Source organism: Moschus berezovskii, chromosome 13 (assembly GCF_049115385.1).
Source record: "Moschus berezovskii isolate FMDL1 chromosome 13, NW_MosBer_1.0, whole genome shotgun sequence".
NCBI classification, from domain to species: Eukaryota; Metazoa; Chordata; class Mammalia; order Artiodactyla; family Moschidae; genus Moschus; species Moschus berezovskii.
In genome coordinates this window covers 75,275,705-75,295,978 of record NC_142472.1, presented here as the reverse complement: position 1 = coordinate 75,295,978, position 20,274 = coordinate 75,275,705, and the positions used below count along the sequence as shown (strand labels likewise).

Below are 20,274 nucleotides of genomic sequence, written 5' to 3'. Positions count from 1 at the left end.
TCTCCTCCCCTCTCCCCATGTCCATATGTCTATTCTCTGTGTAGAAAGCTTATTCCTGAAGAGAGCTGTGATGATAAAAGCATCACTGGCTTGAAAGTAAATAGCTATTTCTCTTTTTTACTGTCAGGAAAGCTGAAATAAATAGAAAGTCACGTTACAATTTTTTCAAAAAGCCAGCAGGAAACTAATTGCATGAAAGGTACATGTAACGGTATAATTACAGTAAGTAGAAAATAATGCATATACTGCATACTAACAAAGATCTACAATATGCAGCACTGTATACTAAGGGACCACGAAACATGTAATTTCAGGGTATCCTATCCCTTTCGGCTGACAGGCAGCAATTCTGCTTCTTTTACTGGAAAGTTGATGGACTGTTCCAAAAACAATCCCACACAGAAAAATGAAAAGATAAAATCAATTTTATTTCACCAAAAGAAGATGGGGCCTACTTTATGTTGCTATGATAAGTGATGTTTATAGACTTGTTTTTAGCTTCCCAACAGTTACGAAACTCATCTAATATCATAGATTCTTACAAAAGATAGTAATACATGGAAAGAAAAGATGGGATTTGGCTCAATAAAGATGATAAACATTGAGATACATCAAGATCAACATGTGTCCCCTTTAATTTCCTCACAATAAAAGTTGCTACAAGTAACAGCGATCTTTCAAAGCAACATTAAATTGACAACTTCAACTACTGAAAAGTTCCTTTCATGAACTTCAGCCAGTTTCTAATTTGCAAAACAGAAGGCTGGGTAGACTGAATCTATGTTTAGACAGCTTGTATTAATAGCATTCATTACATTATTGCATTTGTACATCAACCCACTGCTGGCTTCTCTGTCAATATTTAATGCCCAAAGCTTCAATTCTAATTAACTTTTTTTGCTTTTTGAGTAGTCATCACGTAATGTTTCACCCAAGTTCGATTCCTGGGTTGGGAAAATCTCCTGGAGAAGGGATAGGATACCCACTCCAGTATTCTTGGGCTTCCCTGGTGGCTCAGACAGTAAGAAATCTGCCTGCAATGCAGGAGATCTGGGTTCGATCCTTGGGTTGGGAAGATCCTCTGGAGGAGGGCATGGCAACCCATTCCTGTATTCTTGCTTAGAGAATCCCCACTGACAGAGGAGCCTGGTGCGCTAGAGTCCATGGGGCCACAAAGAGTCGGACACTACTGAGTGACTAAGCATAGCACAGCACGTAATGTTTCAGAAAGAGAGTAAAAAAGGAGCCTGATCAACTACTAAAAATGGTTTACTTAGTTTCAAACTAAATCATGCAATTAAAACAGGCATTTTCCCAGATGGTTGTCACTTTGCATTTGAGTGGAAACACCAGTGACACCACCCCATGAGAGCTGAGTATCAGTCATTCTTAACCTAACAGTTGTAGCTCTGCTTGCCTGTCTTTTTCTTTTTTCATTGTTTTGGTTCTTAAGGTTGGTAAAGTATGCAGGTGAGAAGGTGCGTAACTTATTGAGAGGTACAGAAGTACCACCATCAATATTACATTCAATATTACAGTAATCCAAGCCTATGCCCCAACCAGTAACACTGAAGAAGCCAAAGTTGAACGGTTCTATGAAGACCTACAAGAACTTTTAGAACTAACACCCAAAAAAGATGTCCTTTTCATTACAGGGGACTGGAATGCAAAGGTAGGAAGTCAAGAAACACCTGGAGTAACAGGCAAATTTGGCCTTGGAGCACGGAATGAAGCAGGGCAAAGGCTAATAGAGTTTTGCCAAGAGAATGCACTGGTCATAGCAAACACCCTCTTCAACAACACAAGAGAAGACTCTACACATGGATATCACCAGATGGTCAACACCAAATTCAGACTGATTATATTCTTTGCAGCCAAAGATGGAGAAGCTCTATACAGTTAGCAAAAACAAGACCAGGAGCTGACTGTGGCTCAGATCATGAACTCCTTATTGCCAAATTCACACTTAAATTGAAGAAAGTAGGGAAAACTACTAGACCATTCAGATATGACCTAAATCAAATCCCTTATGATTATACAGTGGAAGTGAGAAATAGATTTAAGGGACTAGATCTGATAGATAGAGTGCCTGATGAACTCTGGACAGAGGTTCGTGACATTGTACAGGAGACAGGGACCAAGACCATCCCCATGGAAAAGAAATGTAAAAAAGCAAAATGGCTGTCTGAAGAGGCCTTACAAATAGCTGTGAAAAGAAGAGAAGAGAAAAGCAAAGGAGAAAAGGAAAGATATAAGCATTTTAATGCAGAGTTCCGAAGAATAGCAAGGAGAGATAAGAAAGCCTTTCTCAGCGATCAATGCAAAGAAATAGAGGAAAACAACAGAATAGGAAAAATAAGAGAACTCTTCAAGAAAATTAGAGTTTCCAAGGGAAAATTTCATACAAAGATGGGCTCGATAAAGGACAGAAATGGTATGGACCTAACAGAAGCAGAAGATATTAAGAAGACGTGGCAAGAATACACAGAAGAACTGTACAAAAAAGATCTTCACAACCAAGATAATCATGATGGCGTGATCACTCACCTAGAGCCAGACATCTTGGAATGTGAAGTCAAGTGCACCTTAGAAAGCATCACTACGAACAAAGCTAGTGGAGGTGATGGAATTCCAGTTGAGCTATTTCAAATCCTGAAAGATGATGCTGTGAAAGTGCTGCACTCAATATGCCAGCAAATTTGGAAAACTCAGCAGTGGCCACAGGACTGGAAAAGGTCAGTCTTCATTCCAATCCCAAAGAAAGGCAAGGCCAAAGAATGCTCAAACTACCGCACAATTGCACTCATCTCACATGCTAGTAAAGTCATGTTCAAAGTTCTCCAAACCAGGCTTCAGCAATATGTGAACCGTGAACTCCCAGATGTTCAAGCAGGTTTTAGAAAAGGCAGAGGCACCAGAGATCAAATTGTCAACATCCGCTGGATCATGGAGAAAGCAAGAGAGTTCCAGAAAAACATCTATTTCTGCTTCTTCGACTATGCCATGCCTTTGACTGTGTGGATCACAATAAACTGTGGAAAATTCTGAGAGAGATGGGAATACCAGACCACCTGACCTGCCTCTTGAGGAACCTGTATGCAGGTCAGGAAGCAACAGTCAGAACTGGACATGGAACAACAGACTGGTTCCAAATAGGAAAAGGAGTACGTCAAGGCTGTATATTGTCACCTTGCTTATTTAACTTCTATGCAGAGTACATCATGAGGAACGCTGGGCTGGAAGAAGCACAGGCTGGAGTCAAGATTGCTGGGAGAAATACCAATAACCTCAGATATGCAGATGACACAACCCTTATGGCAGAAAGTGAAGAGGCACTCAAAAGCCTCTTGATGAAAGTGAAAGAGAGTGAAAAGGTTGGCTTGAAGCTCAATATTCAGAAAACAAAGATCATGGCATCTGGTCCCATCACTTCATGGGAAATAGATGGGGAAACACTGTCAGACTTTGTTTTTTTGGGCTCCAAAATCACTGTAGATGCTGACTGCAGCCAGGAAATTAAAAGACGCTTACTCCTTGGAAGGAAAGTTATGACCAACCTAGATAGCATATTAAAAAGCAGAGACATTACTTTGCCAACAAAGGTCCGTCTAGTCAAGGCTATGGTTTTTCCCGTGGTCATGTATGGATGTGAGAGTTGGACTGTGAAGAAAGCTGATCGCTGAAGAGTTGATGCTTTTGAACTGTGGTGCTGGAGAAGACTCTTGAGAGTCCCCTGGACTGCAAGGAGATCCAACCAGTCCATCCTAAAGGAGATCAATCCTGGGTGTTCATTGGAAGGACTGATGCTAAAGCTGTAACTCCAATACTTTGGCCACCTCATGTGACGAGTTGACTCACTGGAAAAGAGTTTGATGCTAGGAGGGATTGTGGGTGGGAGGAGAAGGGGACGACAGAGAATGAAATGGCTGGATGGCATCACCGACTCAATGGACATGAGTTTGAGTGAACTCCGGGAGTTGGTGATGGACAGGGAGGCCTGGCGTGCTGCGATTCATGGGGTCACAAAGAGTCGGACACAACCTAGCGACTGAACTGAATTGAAGTAGCACTAATAAATGAAGCAGGGCGTTTGAAAAGGTACTGACGTAGCACCTGAGTTACGACAACTGCAGAAGTACACGTTCCTGAACAAGGAATCTCCCAGACGATCAGGTCTCTGAAGAAAGCACTGGGAAAGGGAACACATAACTCCACACTGGCTCTTACAAAGGGCACCACTGTGGAGTACCTGCTCTACATTTGCCAACTGATACTACGGGTGTCTTTCTTCTCTCCCATACACACCAAATAGAAGCATTTAAGAGTCATGATAGTAATGAACCTGGTGGGCATCATGCTAAGAAAAATGAGACTGACAAAGACAAATACTGCATGGTATCATTTATATTTCAGTCTTTATTAAAAATTAATTAAATTGGAGGCTAACTACTTTACAATAGTGTGGTGGTTTTTGCCATACATTGACATGAATCAGCCATGGGTGTACATGTGTCCCACCATCCTGAACTCCCCTCCAACCTCCCTCCCCACCCCATCCCTCTGGGTTGTCCCAGAGCACCAGCCTTGGCTGCCCTGCTTCATGCATCGAATTTGCACTGGTCATCTATCTTACACATGATAAGATACATGTTTAAATGCTATTCTCTCATATCATCCCACCTTCACCTTCTCCCACAAAGTCCAAAAGTCTGTTCTTTACATCTGTGCCTCTTTTGCTGTCGTGCAGATAGAGTGGTCGTTACCATCTTTCTAAATTCCATAAATATGAGTTAATATATTGTATTGGTGTTTCTTTTTCTGGCTTACTTCACTCTGTATAATAGGCTCCAGTTTCATCCACCTTATTAGAACTGACTCAAATGTATTCTTTTTTATAGCTGAGTAATATTCCATTGTGTATATGTACGACAAATTCTTATCCATTCGTCTGCTGATGGACATCTAGGTTGATTCCATGTCCTATCTGTTGTAAACAGTGCTGCAATGAACATTGGGGTACACGTGTCTCTCTGAATTCTGGTTTGCTCGGTGTGTATGCCCAGCAGTGGGATTGCTGGGTTGTATAGCAATTCTAGTTCCAGTTTTTTAAGCAATCTCCACACTGCTCTCCACAGTGGCTGTTTTAGTTTGCATTCCCATCAACACTGTAAGTAGGTCCCCTTTTCTCCACACCCTCTCCAGCATTTATTGTTTGTAAACTGTCTGATGGCAGCCATTCTGACTGGAATGAGATGGTACCTCATTGTGGTTTTGATTTGCCTAACTAGCTAAATACTACTTTCTCTGATAATGAGTGAGCTTCTTTTCATGTGTTTGTTAGCCATCTGTATGTCTTCTTTAGAGAAATGTCTGTTTGGTTCTTTGGCCCATTTTTTGATTGGGTCATTTATTTTTCTGGTATTGAGCTGCATCAGCTGCTTGTATATTTTTGAGATTAATTCTTTGTCAGTTGCTTCATTTGCTATTATTTTCTCCCATTCTGAAGACTGTCTTTTCACCTTGCTTATAGTTTCCTTCTTTCGTGCAAAAGCTTTTAAGTAAGTCCCATTTGTTTATTTTTGTTTTTATTTCCACTAGTCTGGGAGGTGGATCATAGAGGATCTTGCTGTGATTCAGGTCAGAGAGTGTCCTGCCTATGTTTTCCTCTAAGAGTTTTATAGTTTCTGGTCTTATATTTAGATCTTTAATACATTTTGAGTTTATTTTTGTGTATGGCGTTAGAAGGTGTTCTAGTTTCATTCTTTTACAGGTGATTGACCAGTTTTCCCAGAACCACTTGTTAAGGAGATTGTCTTTTCTCCATTGTATATTTTCCCCTGCTTTGTCAAAGATAAAGAGTCCACAGGTGCAAAAGACTTCACTCAAAAAGAGTAGAAAAGTGATTGCCAGGGTCTGGGCAGTGGAGGAAATAGGGAAAGGTTGGTAAAAGGGGACAGACTTTCACACAGAAGATGAATAAATCTGAGGATCTAATGGTGCAACATGGTAACTACAGTTAAAGAAACATTGTGCTGTATAATTAAAATTTGCTAAGACAGTAAAACTTAAATGTTCTCACCAAATAAATATATAAATAAAAAAGTAAATACATGATGTAATGAATGTAGTATATCCCAGTAGGAGAAATTTTTTTACAATGTATAGGTATCTGTAAGAAACATGTATATTACCACATGTAAAACAGATGACCAGTGCAAGTTCAATGCATAAAGCAGGGCTCTCAAAGCCTGTGCTCTGGGACAACCCAGAGGGATGGAGTGGGGAGGAAGGCGGGAGGGGGCTTCAGGATCTGGGGACACGTGTGCACCTGTGGCTGATTCATGTCGGTGTATGTATGGCAAAAACCACCACAATACTGTAAAGTAATCATCCTCCAATTAAAATAAATTCATCAATTAAAAAAAAAAGATATTACAGGAAAACCCAAACGAACTTTTTGGCAAACCCAATATATTAAATCATCATGCTGTACACTTTGAATATATTATAATTTTTCTTGTCAGTTATACTTCAATAAAGGAAAAGATAAAAGTCTAACCATAGAATCTTCCCCATATCTTAACACAGATGCTACTTTTTGAAAGCAAGTTTGAAAGTTACTGAAGTTGACTAAACTATTCACAAAGTTCCATTGAGGTTTTAACCAGCTACCATAAAAAGTCCAATTTTCACTTGTTGACCTGGCAAGTGTAACATGTGCAAAGTTGTGTCTCATTTAACTAGCTAAATACTACTTAGCACTTAATCACTATTAGAAAAAATTAAATAATTAGCGTTTCATTATTCTGTCCTAGTGATAATGCTGCCAATCTCTGACCTGATCCCATCAGTATGTAATCATACCCAGCTATACGGGCCATGAAAGTATTTTTTCTCCTAAGTATTTTCTCTCACTCCCTAGATTCTATCTTATTCATCGTTTCCTTCATCAAACAGGTGCAAGTTTACCGAATAAGAAGTTTAGTCAGTTCGTTTTAGAATCTCCTGAAAATAATCCAAGAAAGCCTACGTTTTAAGTTCAAATCACTTCTAAATCATTTTGCCTACTCAGCAGAAATTTATTCTAGGCAGTCCTCTAAAGTATATTTGTTAAATGTCTATTATACACAAGACATCGGGGAGGACACAAAAATAAGACTCTTCTCAAGGGGCTCTCTCTCTTTTCAGGAGAGAGATGGCAGGTGGATGCATAAGTCCAACAGAAGTCAAAAGAAATCTAAATGGCCTGCTGTAACAATTCAGAGAATGGTCCCAAACCTTCAGCCTGAAGTGTTCAGGATGACTTTATTAAAGAAGTATATTACATAATATTATATATATATTATATATAATATATATAATATTAATAATATATATTACATATATATTACAGTCAGAGGGAGCTTAGAAAACACCAGTCCTATCATTTTACAGATAAGAAAAGGAAAGAAACAAAAAAAGACAAAGCCCTTTAAGGAGGAATAGCAATGAACCCAATAGTACATACAGAGACAAACAGTCTGCACAGGAAGGCAGACCTCTGGATTCCCAGCTTTCTGCTTTTCCATGATACCACACTGCCCTCTGAGACTGGGAGGATTTGAATAGGCAAAGATGGGGGAAAGAAGACAGCAGGCTGGTGAAGATCAAACACTAAAATATAACACTGATAAGAAGGTGTTTGGGCTTCCCTGGTGGCTCAGTGGTAAAGAATCCATCTGCCAATGCAGGAGATTAAGAGACACGGGTTCGATCCCTGGGTCGGGATCTCTTGGAGTAGGAAATGGCAAACAACTCCAGTATTCTAACATGGAAAATCCCAAGGACAGAGGAGCCTGACGGGCTACAGTCCATGGGATCGCAAAGAGTCGGACACGACTGAGCAACTAACAAGAAGGTGTTTGGAAAATAGTGTGTTAAAATCTGAGGATGTGATTTTCAGGGGAGAAATGAGACACAAGACTGCAAGTGGAGTGAGATTAGACAATGGAAGACATCAAATGACAGCCTGAGAGTCTTAGTTTTTCACTAGATGGTTTCATGGACACAGGTAGCAGAATTTACTTATAAAACCCAACTAAAAGTTCCTGCAACATTGGTATAATTATATGACACTGATCACCTTAGAGGTTTATAATGAGAGGATAAAGAACCCTTCTGACATGACAAAGTACAGTTAAGTGTAGCAAATTTCTAATGAATGCAATCTCTGTTTCTCAATATTTCTCTTTCTCCAAAGTAGAGGATGACACCCTACAGGTAAAAGAAGGGGAGACACTGACCTGCTGACAACAGCGCTAATTCAGAGAGGTTGGTGTGATACCCCTCCTCCTGCTTGGCATCTCCAGAGGGTTTCAGCAGGGTCTTCCCAGAGGTTCCTCTGCCAACTCTTGGCAAGCCTGAAATCCCTCGCTGGATGCCGGGTTCACCCATGCACATGTAGAGAGGGAGCTGCTCTTCCCTCCACCCAACGCCAAGCCCTTTGTGCCTTATTCTTTTCCTTGGAACTAGAAATAGGTGGCACGGTGGTAAAGAATCTGCCTGTCAATTCAGGAGATCCAAGAGATGTGAGTTCAATCCTGGGTTGTGAAAACCCCCTGGAGTAGGAAATGGCAACCCGCTCCAGTATTCTTGCCTGGAAAATTCTGTGGACAGAGGAGCCTGCCAGGCTACAGACCATGGGGTCACAAATAGTCAGACATGATTGCATACGTTCACACACACATAGAAACAGACTAGAGGTAGCATACAGGATTTCACACCAACATTCGTATAGCACTCTAGAGTGATTTCAAAGTATGTCCATAGTCTCTTTTTCACTTATCATAAAGAAGAAGCAATCCTCGGCTCAACTCTGCCTTCAACCTATATATGCTGTGTTGTGCTTAGTCACTTAGTCGTGTCCAACTCTTTGCAACTCCATGGCCTGTAGGCCACCAGGCTCCTCTGTTCATGGGGATTCTCCAGGCAAGAATACTGGAGTGGGTTGCCACGCCCTCCTCCAGGGGATCTTCCCAACCCAGGGACTGAACCCAGGTCTCCCATATTGCAAGCGGGTTCTTTACCATCTGAGTCACCAGGGAAGCTCCCTATAGCTCTCCCCAGTCCCCCAGAGAGTAGAATGCTCTCCCTGTCTCTCTGGTTTCTGGCTAGCTCTAACTTCAACCTTTCAACTTAGACAACTTTGTGAAACCCTGACTCTATTATTCAACTTAATTGTAAACCCTGCCTTTACCAGGAAACTCTTACTGGATTCTACCCACTAAACCCCAGGACATCAGTATCAGCTGGGATACATCAAAACTGCTTGAACAGTGCAGCTTGATCTCTAGGAACCTTCCTTTTGAAAGCCTGCTCCTTAGCAAAAAAATTATTCCTCAACCACCAGCTCTGTGTATTCTTGGTCTGCAGCTGTTGAGATGCCAGCAGATTGTGTCTAAGGCAATTCAGGTAACCACAGAAGATCAGAAAAGAATGCACTGAGTATACCAGAGTTTAACAAGTTTTGTGAGGTACACTGGGCTATCAAGTCATCATTTTGCAAAGTGAGAGGAGAGTCATGATTGTTCAGAGCCGGATGAGAACTTGACCTCCTGGGCCTCAGTATCAAGTACTGAATGTCGGATTATTTACTGATCCTCATCCTCCCAAGCTGATACATAGACTCATCAGGAAAAAATGATTTTTCACTAAATAAAAGTTGGTAGGACTTTATAAATAGTGAAGAGAAGACTGTGAATATTTTATTGCTCACTATTTAATTCTTGCTTAGAAAAAAAAAAGAAATGGAGTATTAAAGTCCTTTTTAAAAATACCATGACCCACAGATTTAATTTTAACTGAGTGCCTACCATGAGCCAGGCATAGTGAGAAGTGCTTTCCATGCATCATCTCATGTGATCCTTACATTAGCCCAACAGAGTGCATACGATTTGTATTCCTAGGTTAGATATCAGGAAACTGAGCCTGAGTAAGATTAGGAATGTGCCCAAAGTCACAGCCATCTGTAAAAGAGTTGCGACTGGACCTCTAGCCAGCCAACTGCCAAGTCTGTGAACTCAACCAGTAAACCGCCCAATTGGCCCTTTTTTATTAAAAAAACAAAAAACACTCAGTTGGCCCATTTTTATTTTTAAAAAAATCAAGTTTGAGGCACTAAATAAAGAATATGCACTGTTTTTATAAGTTAAAAGACAGAAAGAAAGACCAAACTTCCTTTGAAAGCTTGTTATCCTTAATTTTAAACTAATTTAAAAAACCAAAGGTGCTGTTCACTCTGAGTCTGGTAATTCCATTGAAAATTATCAGAAACCTCTAGATATTAGACTAGAATGCCATCAATCCCTCCACAGACACGTATTCAGTACCCACTACTTGGCAGCAAGCACTGTACCAGGAACAAAGGACACAGAAGAGCGGGAAGCACGGTCCCTGCCCTTGAGGAGCAGACAGACAAGCCGGGAGGACAGTCATTCTACATGTGGGCACAGTGACACATGACGGGTGTGATGACGGGGAGACGGAAGGAAGCCATGCAGAAGCAGGGGGAGCCTAACTCAGCTGGGACAAGAGAAGAACACCTCCCGGAGTTAGAGAAAAGGGGTGTGGGAAGGGGGTGGCGAGTGCTCCAGGCAGAGAGAAGAGCGTGCTTCAAGGACCAGAGTGGAGATGAGGACTGAAGGAAGTTCAGAGTGGCTCCTCGAGGTCAGTGGTTCAGTCGTGTCCGACTCTTTGCAACCCCATGGACCGTAGCCTGCCAGGCTCCTCTGTCCATGGGATTTCTCAGGCAAGAATACTGGAGTGGGTTACCATTTCCTCCTCCAGGAGATCTTCCTGACCCTGAGATCGAACCCAGGTCTCCTGCATTTGCAGGTGGATTCTTTAGCTCTGAACCACCTGGGAAGCCCTCAGTGTAGCTCAAGCTAACACCAAATACAAGAAAGGAGGGAGCCAAACCTTAGGACTGGGTAAGTGGGCAGGGGCTGCTCCTGCAGGACACTCTAAGCCATACTAAAAACTACACCTAAGGGCAACAGGGAACCAGCTCAAGCAAAAGACGACTCAGATTTTAGTTTCACAAGTATCCATCTGGCTGCAGAGTAGAAAGTAGATCACAGTGGGTGTAAGCTTGGGTCTAAGAACCTTATATTAGGAAGGTTTTACAATCCAGGTGATAGGTGATGGTGAGCTGGGCTGGGTTACAGGTGTTGGAAAAAAGATATTATAAGGCAGAATGGATAGGAATTGATGGAAAATTGAATGGGGAGGGTGGGAGGTAGTGATTTAAGCCCTGAGGTAACTCTAAAGTTTAGAAAGTAGAAGCCCCTATTGTTTAATTTCAACTAGTCATTTAGCTAGGGGGAAAAAAATCATTTTTGAAAACTTACTCCATCAGCAGAAGAAACATACGGCTTTTAAACCATATTATTGTTAGTACCTGGTTTTATTAGTATTCATTAGTACTTGGTTTCAGCCATAACTCACCTGGTTTCCAACCAATAATAGGTGTTCTCCAAGAAGAAAGTCTTTGAGCATATCTTCCATCACTATCATGTGCTAGAGGAAAAAACGACTAGAGGTTAATTGTGTTTTGCATAATGAAGGTGAAATAAGAAAGTTAACAGCTATAAAGATATCTTCATGGAAAGAAAAACAACTACTATAATAGACAACACTCAATTTGATTATGCTAAAAAATTAAAATGCATGCTGTGGTCAAAAATAAGTTATATAACCAACTGGGTCACTGATACTGAAGACCTGAAATGGTCTACCTTAGCAAGACTCAACCACTGACCGACACATATTTCAAAGAGTTTTTATAATGTGACTCAAAATATTTTTCAGCTATTGTACTATGGAGAGTTGGCTTATAATTTAATGTGATATTTAAATTAATACTCTGATGCTGGGAGGGATTGGGGGAGGGAGGAGATGGAGACGACAGAGAATGAGATGGCTGGATGGCATCACCGACTCGATAGACATGAGTTTGAGTGAACTCCGGGAGTTGGTGATGGACAGGGAGGCCTGGCGGGCTGTGATTCATGGGGTCGCAAAGAGTCGGACACAACTGAGCAACTGAACTGAATTGAACTGAATGTAAATATACAAAGACTTTTTAAAACAATTAGAGATTTCACAGAAAATCTTACATTGACTTCTTAACTATGATTTTCAATGTATACTGTAGGTTTAGAATTAAAAATGTCAGCAACTATACTCCAAAAAATTATATATTTTTAAAAATTCTTCATATTTTTAAGTTCAAATCATGACACAATATAATAAGAGTAAGATTAAAGTTGTTCACAGTAGTCACAGAGGAAATTACATTGCTCTTTTGTATCTTGAAAAATAGGGCAATCATAAGTAGGTCAAAAAGGCTCATCCAGGATTAAAGGGAGAACTACAGCCTGGAACGATTCATATCCCTATTTCCTCTTGGTTTTCTGTATCAGAACAATAAAGGCCTCAAAGTACTAAAGTTATTGAAGTTCTCTATTTGTGAAAAAGGCAACTTAACCTTTTGCATCTTATACATGCTATAGATACTGTTCTCGGTGCCACTCTTTTTTTTAAACTTGGTTTGTGATTTTTTTTCCCACATCTAAAATATTTTCCTTTTACTTCTCATGTTAAGCAATACCAATATTTTCTTTCAGAGTTTCTAGAAAAACTAAAAAAGTTTTCCCCCTCTTTCAAGAACAGATGAGTTTTCCTTAATGTTTATCTTGGTAATTGTAATTTTTAAAAAATGCTTTCGGATAAACCATGGAACTGGAGTTTTAATGAGGCTTGAAGTAGGGTCAGCTATTTTGTTCATTCTAGAGTACTTTTTAGAATAAAATGTTATTAATAATTATGCTGGGACAACAAGTATAAACAGGGACCATTTTGAGCAAACGAGGGTACACGGTTACCCACGTTAAAAGGGAGACTTACAATATTTGGCTTCTAATTTGGGTTCTAGTTATAATTTGGTCTGCAGAACTCTTCTGTCTAACTAAGATGAACAATCAGTGCTGATTTCCAGAAAATACCAGAAATACCTGGGCTAATCTCCACGAAAAATAGAAAAGTTGGAACAAACAGACAGCAGGTAAAAAAGCAATGCGAACACTGAGTAATAATCCAAACTATAGTTGTCGTCTTTACTTTTTCTCATGTCTTCCTACTTTTTGCCCTGATTACACCTAACTAGATTATTCAAGTCAACAAACGTTAGCAAAGGCTAAGGTCATGCCTGCACAGTTCTTTTCTTAACCTCTTGGCCCCTCGGTACCACAGTTTCTTCCAAGTCTCCTCTCCTGATTCCCTCCTACCTCTCTAACGGTTTCTCTCCATGGTGTTTTGGGTTGTATCTTCTTTCTGCAGCAATTCCTTAAATACTGATTTTCTTCCAGAGAACAGAAAAGGAATTTCTGTTCTCTTTCAGTCCCTTGTGACCTGCTTTCCTGGGAACCTCGGGATGGGGCAGACCAGGTTAAGCCTTCTTGTATGTGAGCACCCATCTGAAGGGCAGCGTGCACCTCAGTGCTGGAAGAGTCACTGCTGACCCCTCTCTCCCTGTACCCACTCATCCACTCCAGGGCTTCAACCACTAACTTTACACTGGTCTTCAACAGCAAGACCTTTCTTCTTGACACCAGCCCCACATTTCTGAGGAAATACTGAATTATACTTGGCTGTTTCCCAGTCTCCTAGAACTGAATACACCTAAAACTTGGCTCATTCCTTACTACATTCTTTAGCCTGTATTTCTAATCCCAATTAATAGCATCATTTTCTACAACCTGACCCAATCATCACTTTCTTCGTGCCCAACTCAGTTGACCCTTAGCAAAAGCCAAATCTAAGCTATCCAGCCACCTCAAATTTACTGTATCATTCTTTTTTTTTCCCCCATTCCCATAGCTTTCATCCAAGTTTTCTTTTTTTTTTTCTTTCTCATCTCTGGCCTAGATTTTTACCCACCAATGTGGCATCTCAAACTTTAGTGTCTCCTTGAGTCAATATGTGCTCCACAGTACTGACAGTCATTTCCTGGTTCACAATCATGTCAGTTTTTCTCTTCCCCAAAATTCTTTAAATGACTAATACCTTCAGAACAAGGATTACTCCTTATCTTTTGGATTTAGTCTCAACCTCGTCCCCCGTCACTCTCCTATTGTGTGCTCCAATCACGGGCACAGTGGAGAATCATTTTCTCTTCAGTCGTCTATGGACTTTGCCAGCAGACTGCGTGCTCCGTGAGGGAAACTCTTTCACTTTCATCCATCAGAAAGCTCCATCGGCCCCCCACCTCCCGTGTGGCCCCACAGTGCGTCCTCTCCGCTCTGTCCCCACTGTCTCTGTCTTCATCCAGACCCTCCCTAAGCTCACCTGATCTACTGCCACAGCCTCCTAACTAGTCCCTCTCTGTATTTGTTCCAACTCACAGGTAATGATACAGAATGAATGCAAAGTTAGCGAAAGCAGAAATGTTCCTGAAAGTTTTCAACAGTTTTCGCACTTCTTCTGAGTAGTTTCCCAGTTCCTTCATTAGCAAGGCCCGTATAATATGACCTTTTAACTCATCAGCCTCATTTCTTGTCATTCTTCCATTTTAAACCTCACCTCTGGCCACGACAATGATTTAGATGTAGCTTCCTAAATGAGCTCCACTCTTACGTAGCCGAGTCTGAAAATGCTCGTGTCTCTGCCTGTGTCTTTCAGCTTCACCTGGTGAACTCGTTTTCCGGGGTCATTCCAATCCGGACCGCCACCTCATCAGTGCTACCACAGTAACCTGTGTGCACTTCGATCACACTCTACAGTAACCACGTGCACTTGACTGCTTTTCCCCTTGAGAGACTCAGGCAACTTGAGCCCTGGAACTGTGTATGTATGTACTTTAATCTCTGTGTTCTGATATTGGATTGGTCAAAAAGTTTGTTTGGGTTTAAAAACCTGAGCCAAGTTTTTGGCCAATCCAATAATATCCTAGAACAAGGACAGACACGAGGCAGACATTTAAAAAAATTTTTTTTCAGCTCTAAAGCTCATTAGGCTTAAGAGGCTATTAATCTCTCCTCCAATTTCTCCTCTTTACTACTGCAAGTAAAATATTCCTTAAAGAGAGATCTAATAAAAATATACTCCTAATTAAGAGCATTCAACATCTTTTTCCTTCTTTTATTAATTCACTCAACACATATTTACTCAGTAGGCACTATGAGCCAGGCACTATGCTGTGTACTAGAGATACAAAATTAAAACAACACAAGGTTTTATCTTAGTGGTATGGAAAAGGTGTTTTAAAGATCAATTACAACACAGAGTGCAAGGAGACCACAGGCACAGAACAAGATGGTATCAGTCCAGTTGAGTTCAGTTCAGTTGCTCAGTCGTGTTCAACTCTTTGCGAACCCATGAACCACAGCACGCCAGGCCTCCCTGTCCATCACCAACTCCCGGAGTTCACTCAAACTCATGTCCATCGAGTCAGTAATGCCATCCAGCCATCTCATTCTCTGTCGTCCCCTTCTCCTCCCGCCCCCAATCCTTCCCAGCATCAGAGTATAGAAGCACCGAAATATTCAAGAGGCACGGAAGACACTGCTTCACAGGTGAAGTGCAACACAAAGGACAACAGTAACATGTGCAACAAAGCTGAATTTAATCAAGTCCCCATTCCGAGAACTGGCACAGCTGGATGTTTTCATTAATGGTTAATGCATAATGCTTTGTGAAGAGAGGGTACGTTTGGAGACAGGCTACAGAAATCCCTCAGGGCCGCTGTGTAAAGTTCACAGCAGCACTGCGGGCCTCAACGTCCAGCTCACAAACACCATGGCAACAGACACTGTGTTCAGGGCACGATGGCCCTCCCTGCTGCCGAATTTCCTCCGTTCTTACATGCTGGGAAGTCTTTTCAACCTTTGCTGCCATGGAGTTTTTCAAATTGTCACTTATGACAAGTTTCCTCATTCTTTTTAATTCAGTCCTTTCTACTACATGAACAGAGTGTGGTAGCACAAATGCTTGGAAATATTTTCCTTACAAGCATGTTTTGGTCTTTGACAGACAAGATTCTTTATTCCTTTGTGCCTTATAAGTAACCTTATTTTCTGTTCTTTTGTTCCCTGCTTGTATAAGAGCATTAATGCTCTGGAAGAAAAATAAAACTGATGTTAGTTAATGGTCCCTAGAATGAAAAAAAAAACAAAAAGCAAATCCAGGCTATGCCTTCCACTATGTCATGGATAATTATAATTTGGACAGACTTCAAAAATATTTAATCAAGACTTTTATGGAGAAAGAAGAATTTGCCTAGATACCTTTTATTGTTAATATAATATAGGGATATAAATTATGATATTCATAGGACAACAATAAGAATTGGGGAATGGCAGATAAAAATAATTTACTTTAATTCTCTAATTCCTTAATATAGAGAAAATGGCTAGAAGTACTTCAAACGTAATTTGTAAATGTGTGATTATAATATATATGCAAATTGGTGACCAAATATTAGAGAAATATTTAAGTATGTTTTATATTATAAAATAAATATATGACCACATGACAGAAAATCTGGAAAAGAAAAAATCCTTTTATATTATGAATAATTTTCTCTGGAAAGATTTCTTATTAAAGTGAACATCTATAATACAGCTTTCTGGGCACACACTTATTTCTGTATCTGTGTGGAAGCATCATATACAAGTGGAAATTTGTCTACTCTGGTCCACTGGAAAAAGGTTTTAAAAAGTAAAGGACAGAAAAATACTAGGCGTTTTCAGAAAAAGGAAAGAAACGTGAGGAAAAGAATACATAGGACACATCCTTCTTTGAATTACTTGAAATGATTTAACTAACAAAAATGCAGGAGAATGAATATGAGTGCTTTTTGTTTTTAATTTAATAATATATTCATTTTACTTAAAGTACAGTTATGTGTGTGTATAAAATTTATTACTCTAATCATTGCAGCAACTCTTTCCATTCTCAAGTAACTTCGGAAAGAATTTATAACTTTATAATGCACTCATAAAAGATGTTTCAACACCTCATTCATCAACATCTGAATGAAACTTAGCAGATTACAAACACAGACAACGGTTATACTTGAACTAGAGTTAATTACCACAATGTAGGAGGTGATTTACTTACCCATGAATGCAAAACGCTGATCTTACCTGGATGTTGTCGTAGAACAAAACATCAGGCACTTTCATTTTCTCATGGGCATTATAGATTGGTGCACTAACTGCGCCGATCCTCAGAGACCCAGAAGAGACTTCACCTAAACATTTCACATAGGACAGAAAATTACTTGTAGCCCTGTCCTCAGAGAAGCCAAGTCCAGCCTGAATAGGATACAATACAGCATCTTTAACATTTTGTAGGCTCATCGAGGAATTTTAATCTAACATCTAAAAGAAATAAGCTTGAAGGTATTAATAAAGCATCGTAGTTTTACAAAAAAAATCTTAAAATCTCTACAAAAAGGCTGAAGATGTTTCAAAATATCAAAAATTTTATTTAAAACAACATATGGAGCAAGCAACATATAGATAAGATTGAGAATGGAAAAACCCAGAACTCAGTCAAGCCACCTTTATGAGCTGTTTGGTCAGAGACTCTAAAATACATACATTTGAAAATTCCGAAGTACCATGAATATAATCTTTTTTTTTTTTTAGAACCCATAAAAGAATCCCCTAGAGCTCTAGTCAAAAGTACAGATGAACTGACCTCAGACCTTTCAAACCACTAGTTTTAGGAAAGGTGCAGATCTGTACTTCCAAATAAGCACCACAGGTGCTATAGTTGTTCTGTGATGATTATACTGTAATGTCCCCTATTTGCTTTAAATAGTTGGTCTAGAATAGAAAATGAGCTCCTTAAAGCCATGAAACTAAGTTATAAATTTCTTCAAGTCAGCAGACATATCTCACATGTATTCTCTACAGTAAGGAGATACACATACTCACTACATGACACATTTGAAGGTCCATGATAATAACATAATAGTTTTTAGTTGTTGTTTTCATATTGACCATAATAGAAGCTATTTCTTATCGAGGACTTTCCATGAGCCAGACCTCAGCTTCGGCTCATTGTTTTCTCACATGATTTCATGTAAATCTCTTGACAAGGAGACAAGAATTATGAGGAAGCTAAGAAGAACATGAATTAAATAATTTGCTTAAAATCACCCGACTAGTATGGGTAGAGCTAAAAACAGAACTTAGTATAGGATACTGTTCTTTCAGGCTTCCCAGGTGGCTAAGTGGTAAAGGTTCCATCTGCAAAGCAGGGAGACATAGGAACCCTGGGTCAGGAAAATCTCCTGGAAAAGGAAATGGCAACCCACTCCAGTGTCTGTGCCAGGGAGATCCCATGGACACAGAAGACTGGTGGGGTACAGTCCATTGGATGGCAAAGAGTCAGACATGACTTAGCAACTAAATGACAACAACAACGATGTTCTTTCTGCAGTGAGATCTCCAAATAAATTTCATCCTGCGGATATACCTGAGCAAGCAGGTGGATAATTACGTCTTAGGCAACTGTCCCATCTTTTCTCCCTTCTCTTTAAAATTAAAAATTGGCTATTTTTGTGCTAGAGCATTTTGAAAAACAAGGAGAGAAACCAATATTTGCTTCTATGGAGTACCACGAACAATTTTGAGGTTAAAATAATTACACTCCCAGTCTGTTGAATCACCACTGAGTGCTACACATTTGCCAAAACACAGTAGACCTCTCCCTCCAATAGCTCCTTGCCATTTCCTTTTATTCACAAGTTCTATTAGCAGAGAAAACCATGAGCTGTCGTTGTCAAAAATTTACTATTTACTTACTACTTTCAGGTCTCTGAAAGAAAGAAACTGAAGTCACTCAGTCGTGTCCAGCTCTTTGCAACCCCATGGACGGTAGCCTATCAGGCTCCTCCGTCCATGGGATTTTCCTGGCAAGAATACTGGAGTGGGTTGCCATTTCCTTCTCCAGGAGATCTTCCTGACTCAGGGATTGAACCCGGGTCTCCCACATTTCAGGCAGACGCTTTACCATCTGAGCCACCAGGAAGTCCATCAGGTCTCTGAAATAGACCCCATACAAAACTGGAAAGGGAAAGACCAGGACTGTGGCAGTGAATTAATACATACTTGTATGCTGAGCTATTTCAGTTGAGCTATTTCAAATATTGAAAGATGAAGCTGTGAAAGTGCTGCACTTAATATGCCAGAAAATTTGGAAAACTCAGCAATGGCCACAGGACTGGAAAAGGTCAGTCTTCATTCCAATCCCAAAGAAAGGCAATGCCAAAGAATGATCAAACTACTACACAATTGCACTCATCTCACACGCTAGTAAAGTCATGCTCAAAATTCTCCAAGCCAGGCTTCAGCAATATGTGAACCGTGAACTCCCAGATGTTCAAGCAGGTTTTAGAAAAGGCAGAGGCACCAGAGATCAAATTGTCAACATCCGCTGGATCATGGAGAAAGCAAGAGAGTTCCAGAAAAACAGCTATTTCTGCTTCATTGACTATGCCAAAGCCTTTGAGTGTGTGGATCACAATAAACTGTGGAAAATTCTGAGAGAGATGGGAATACCAGACCACCTGACCTGCCTCTTGAGAAACCTGTATGCAGGTCAGGAAGCAACAGTTAGAACTGGACATGGAACAACAGACTGGTTCCAAATAGGAAAAGGAGTACGTCAAGGCTGTATATTGTCACCTTGCTTATTTAACTTATATGTAGAGTACATCATGAGGAACACTGGGCTGGAAGAAGCACAAGCTGGAATCAAGATTGCTGGGAGAAATATCAATAACCTCAGATATGCAGATGACACTACCCTTATGGCAGAAAGTGAAGAGGAACTCAAAAGCCTCTTGATGAAAGTGAAAGAGGAGAGTGAAAAGGTTGGCTTGAAGCTCAACATTCAGAAAACGAAGATCATGGCATCTGCTCCCATCCCTTCATGGGAAATAGATGGAAAAACAGTGGAAACAGTGTCAGACTTTATTTTTGGGGGGTCCAAAATCACTGCAGATGGTGATTGCAGACATGAAATTAAAAGACGCTTGCTCCTTGGAAGGAAAGTTATGACCAACCTTGATAGTATATTAAAAAGCAGAGACATTACTTTGCCAACAAAGGTCCGTCTAGTCAAGGCTATTGTTTTTCCCGTGGTCATGTATGGATGTGAGAGTTGGACTGTGAAGAAAGCTGATCGCCGAAGAATTGATGCTTCTGAACTGTGGTGTTGGAG

At 40.3% G+C, this 20,274-nt stretch overlaps 1 protein-coding gene across 1 annotated transcript in view; it reads right to left on the bottom strand.

The window, feature by feature from the left end:
- The window catches only part of VWA8 (von Willebrand factor A domain containing 8), a 399,072-nt gene that overhangs the window by 248,824 nt on the left and 129,974 nt on the right, over positions 1 to 20,274 (bottom strand). Inside the window, exons 19-20 of the mRNA XM_055426030.2 lie at positions 17,184 to 17,290; positions 11,485 to 11,556 (exon numbers count right to left, since the gene is read on the bottom strand). Coding sequence (XP_055282005.1) covers positions 11,485 to 11,556; positions 17,184 to 17,290 — 179 coding nt within the window. The remainder of the gene's footprint in view (positions 1 to 11,484; positions 11,557 to 17,183; positions 17,291 to 20,274) is intronic.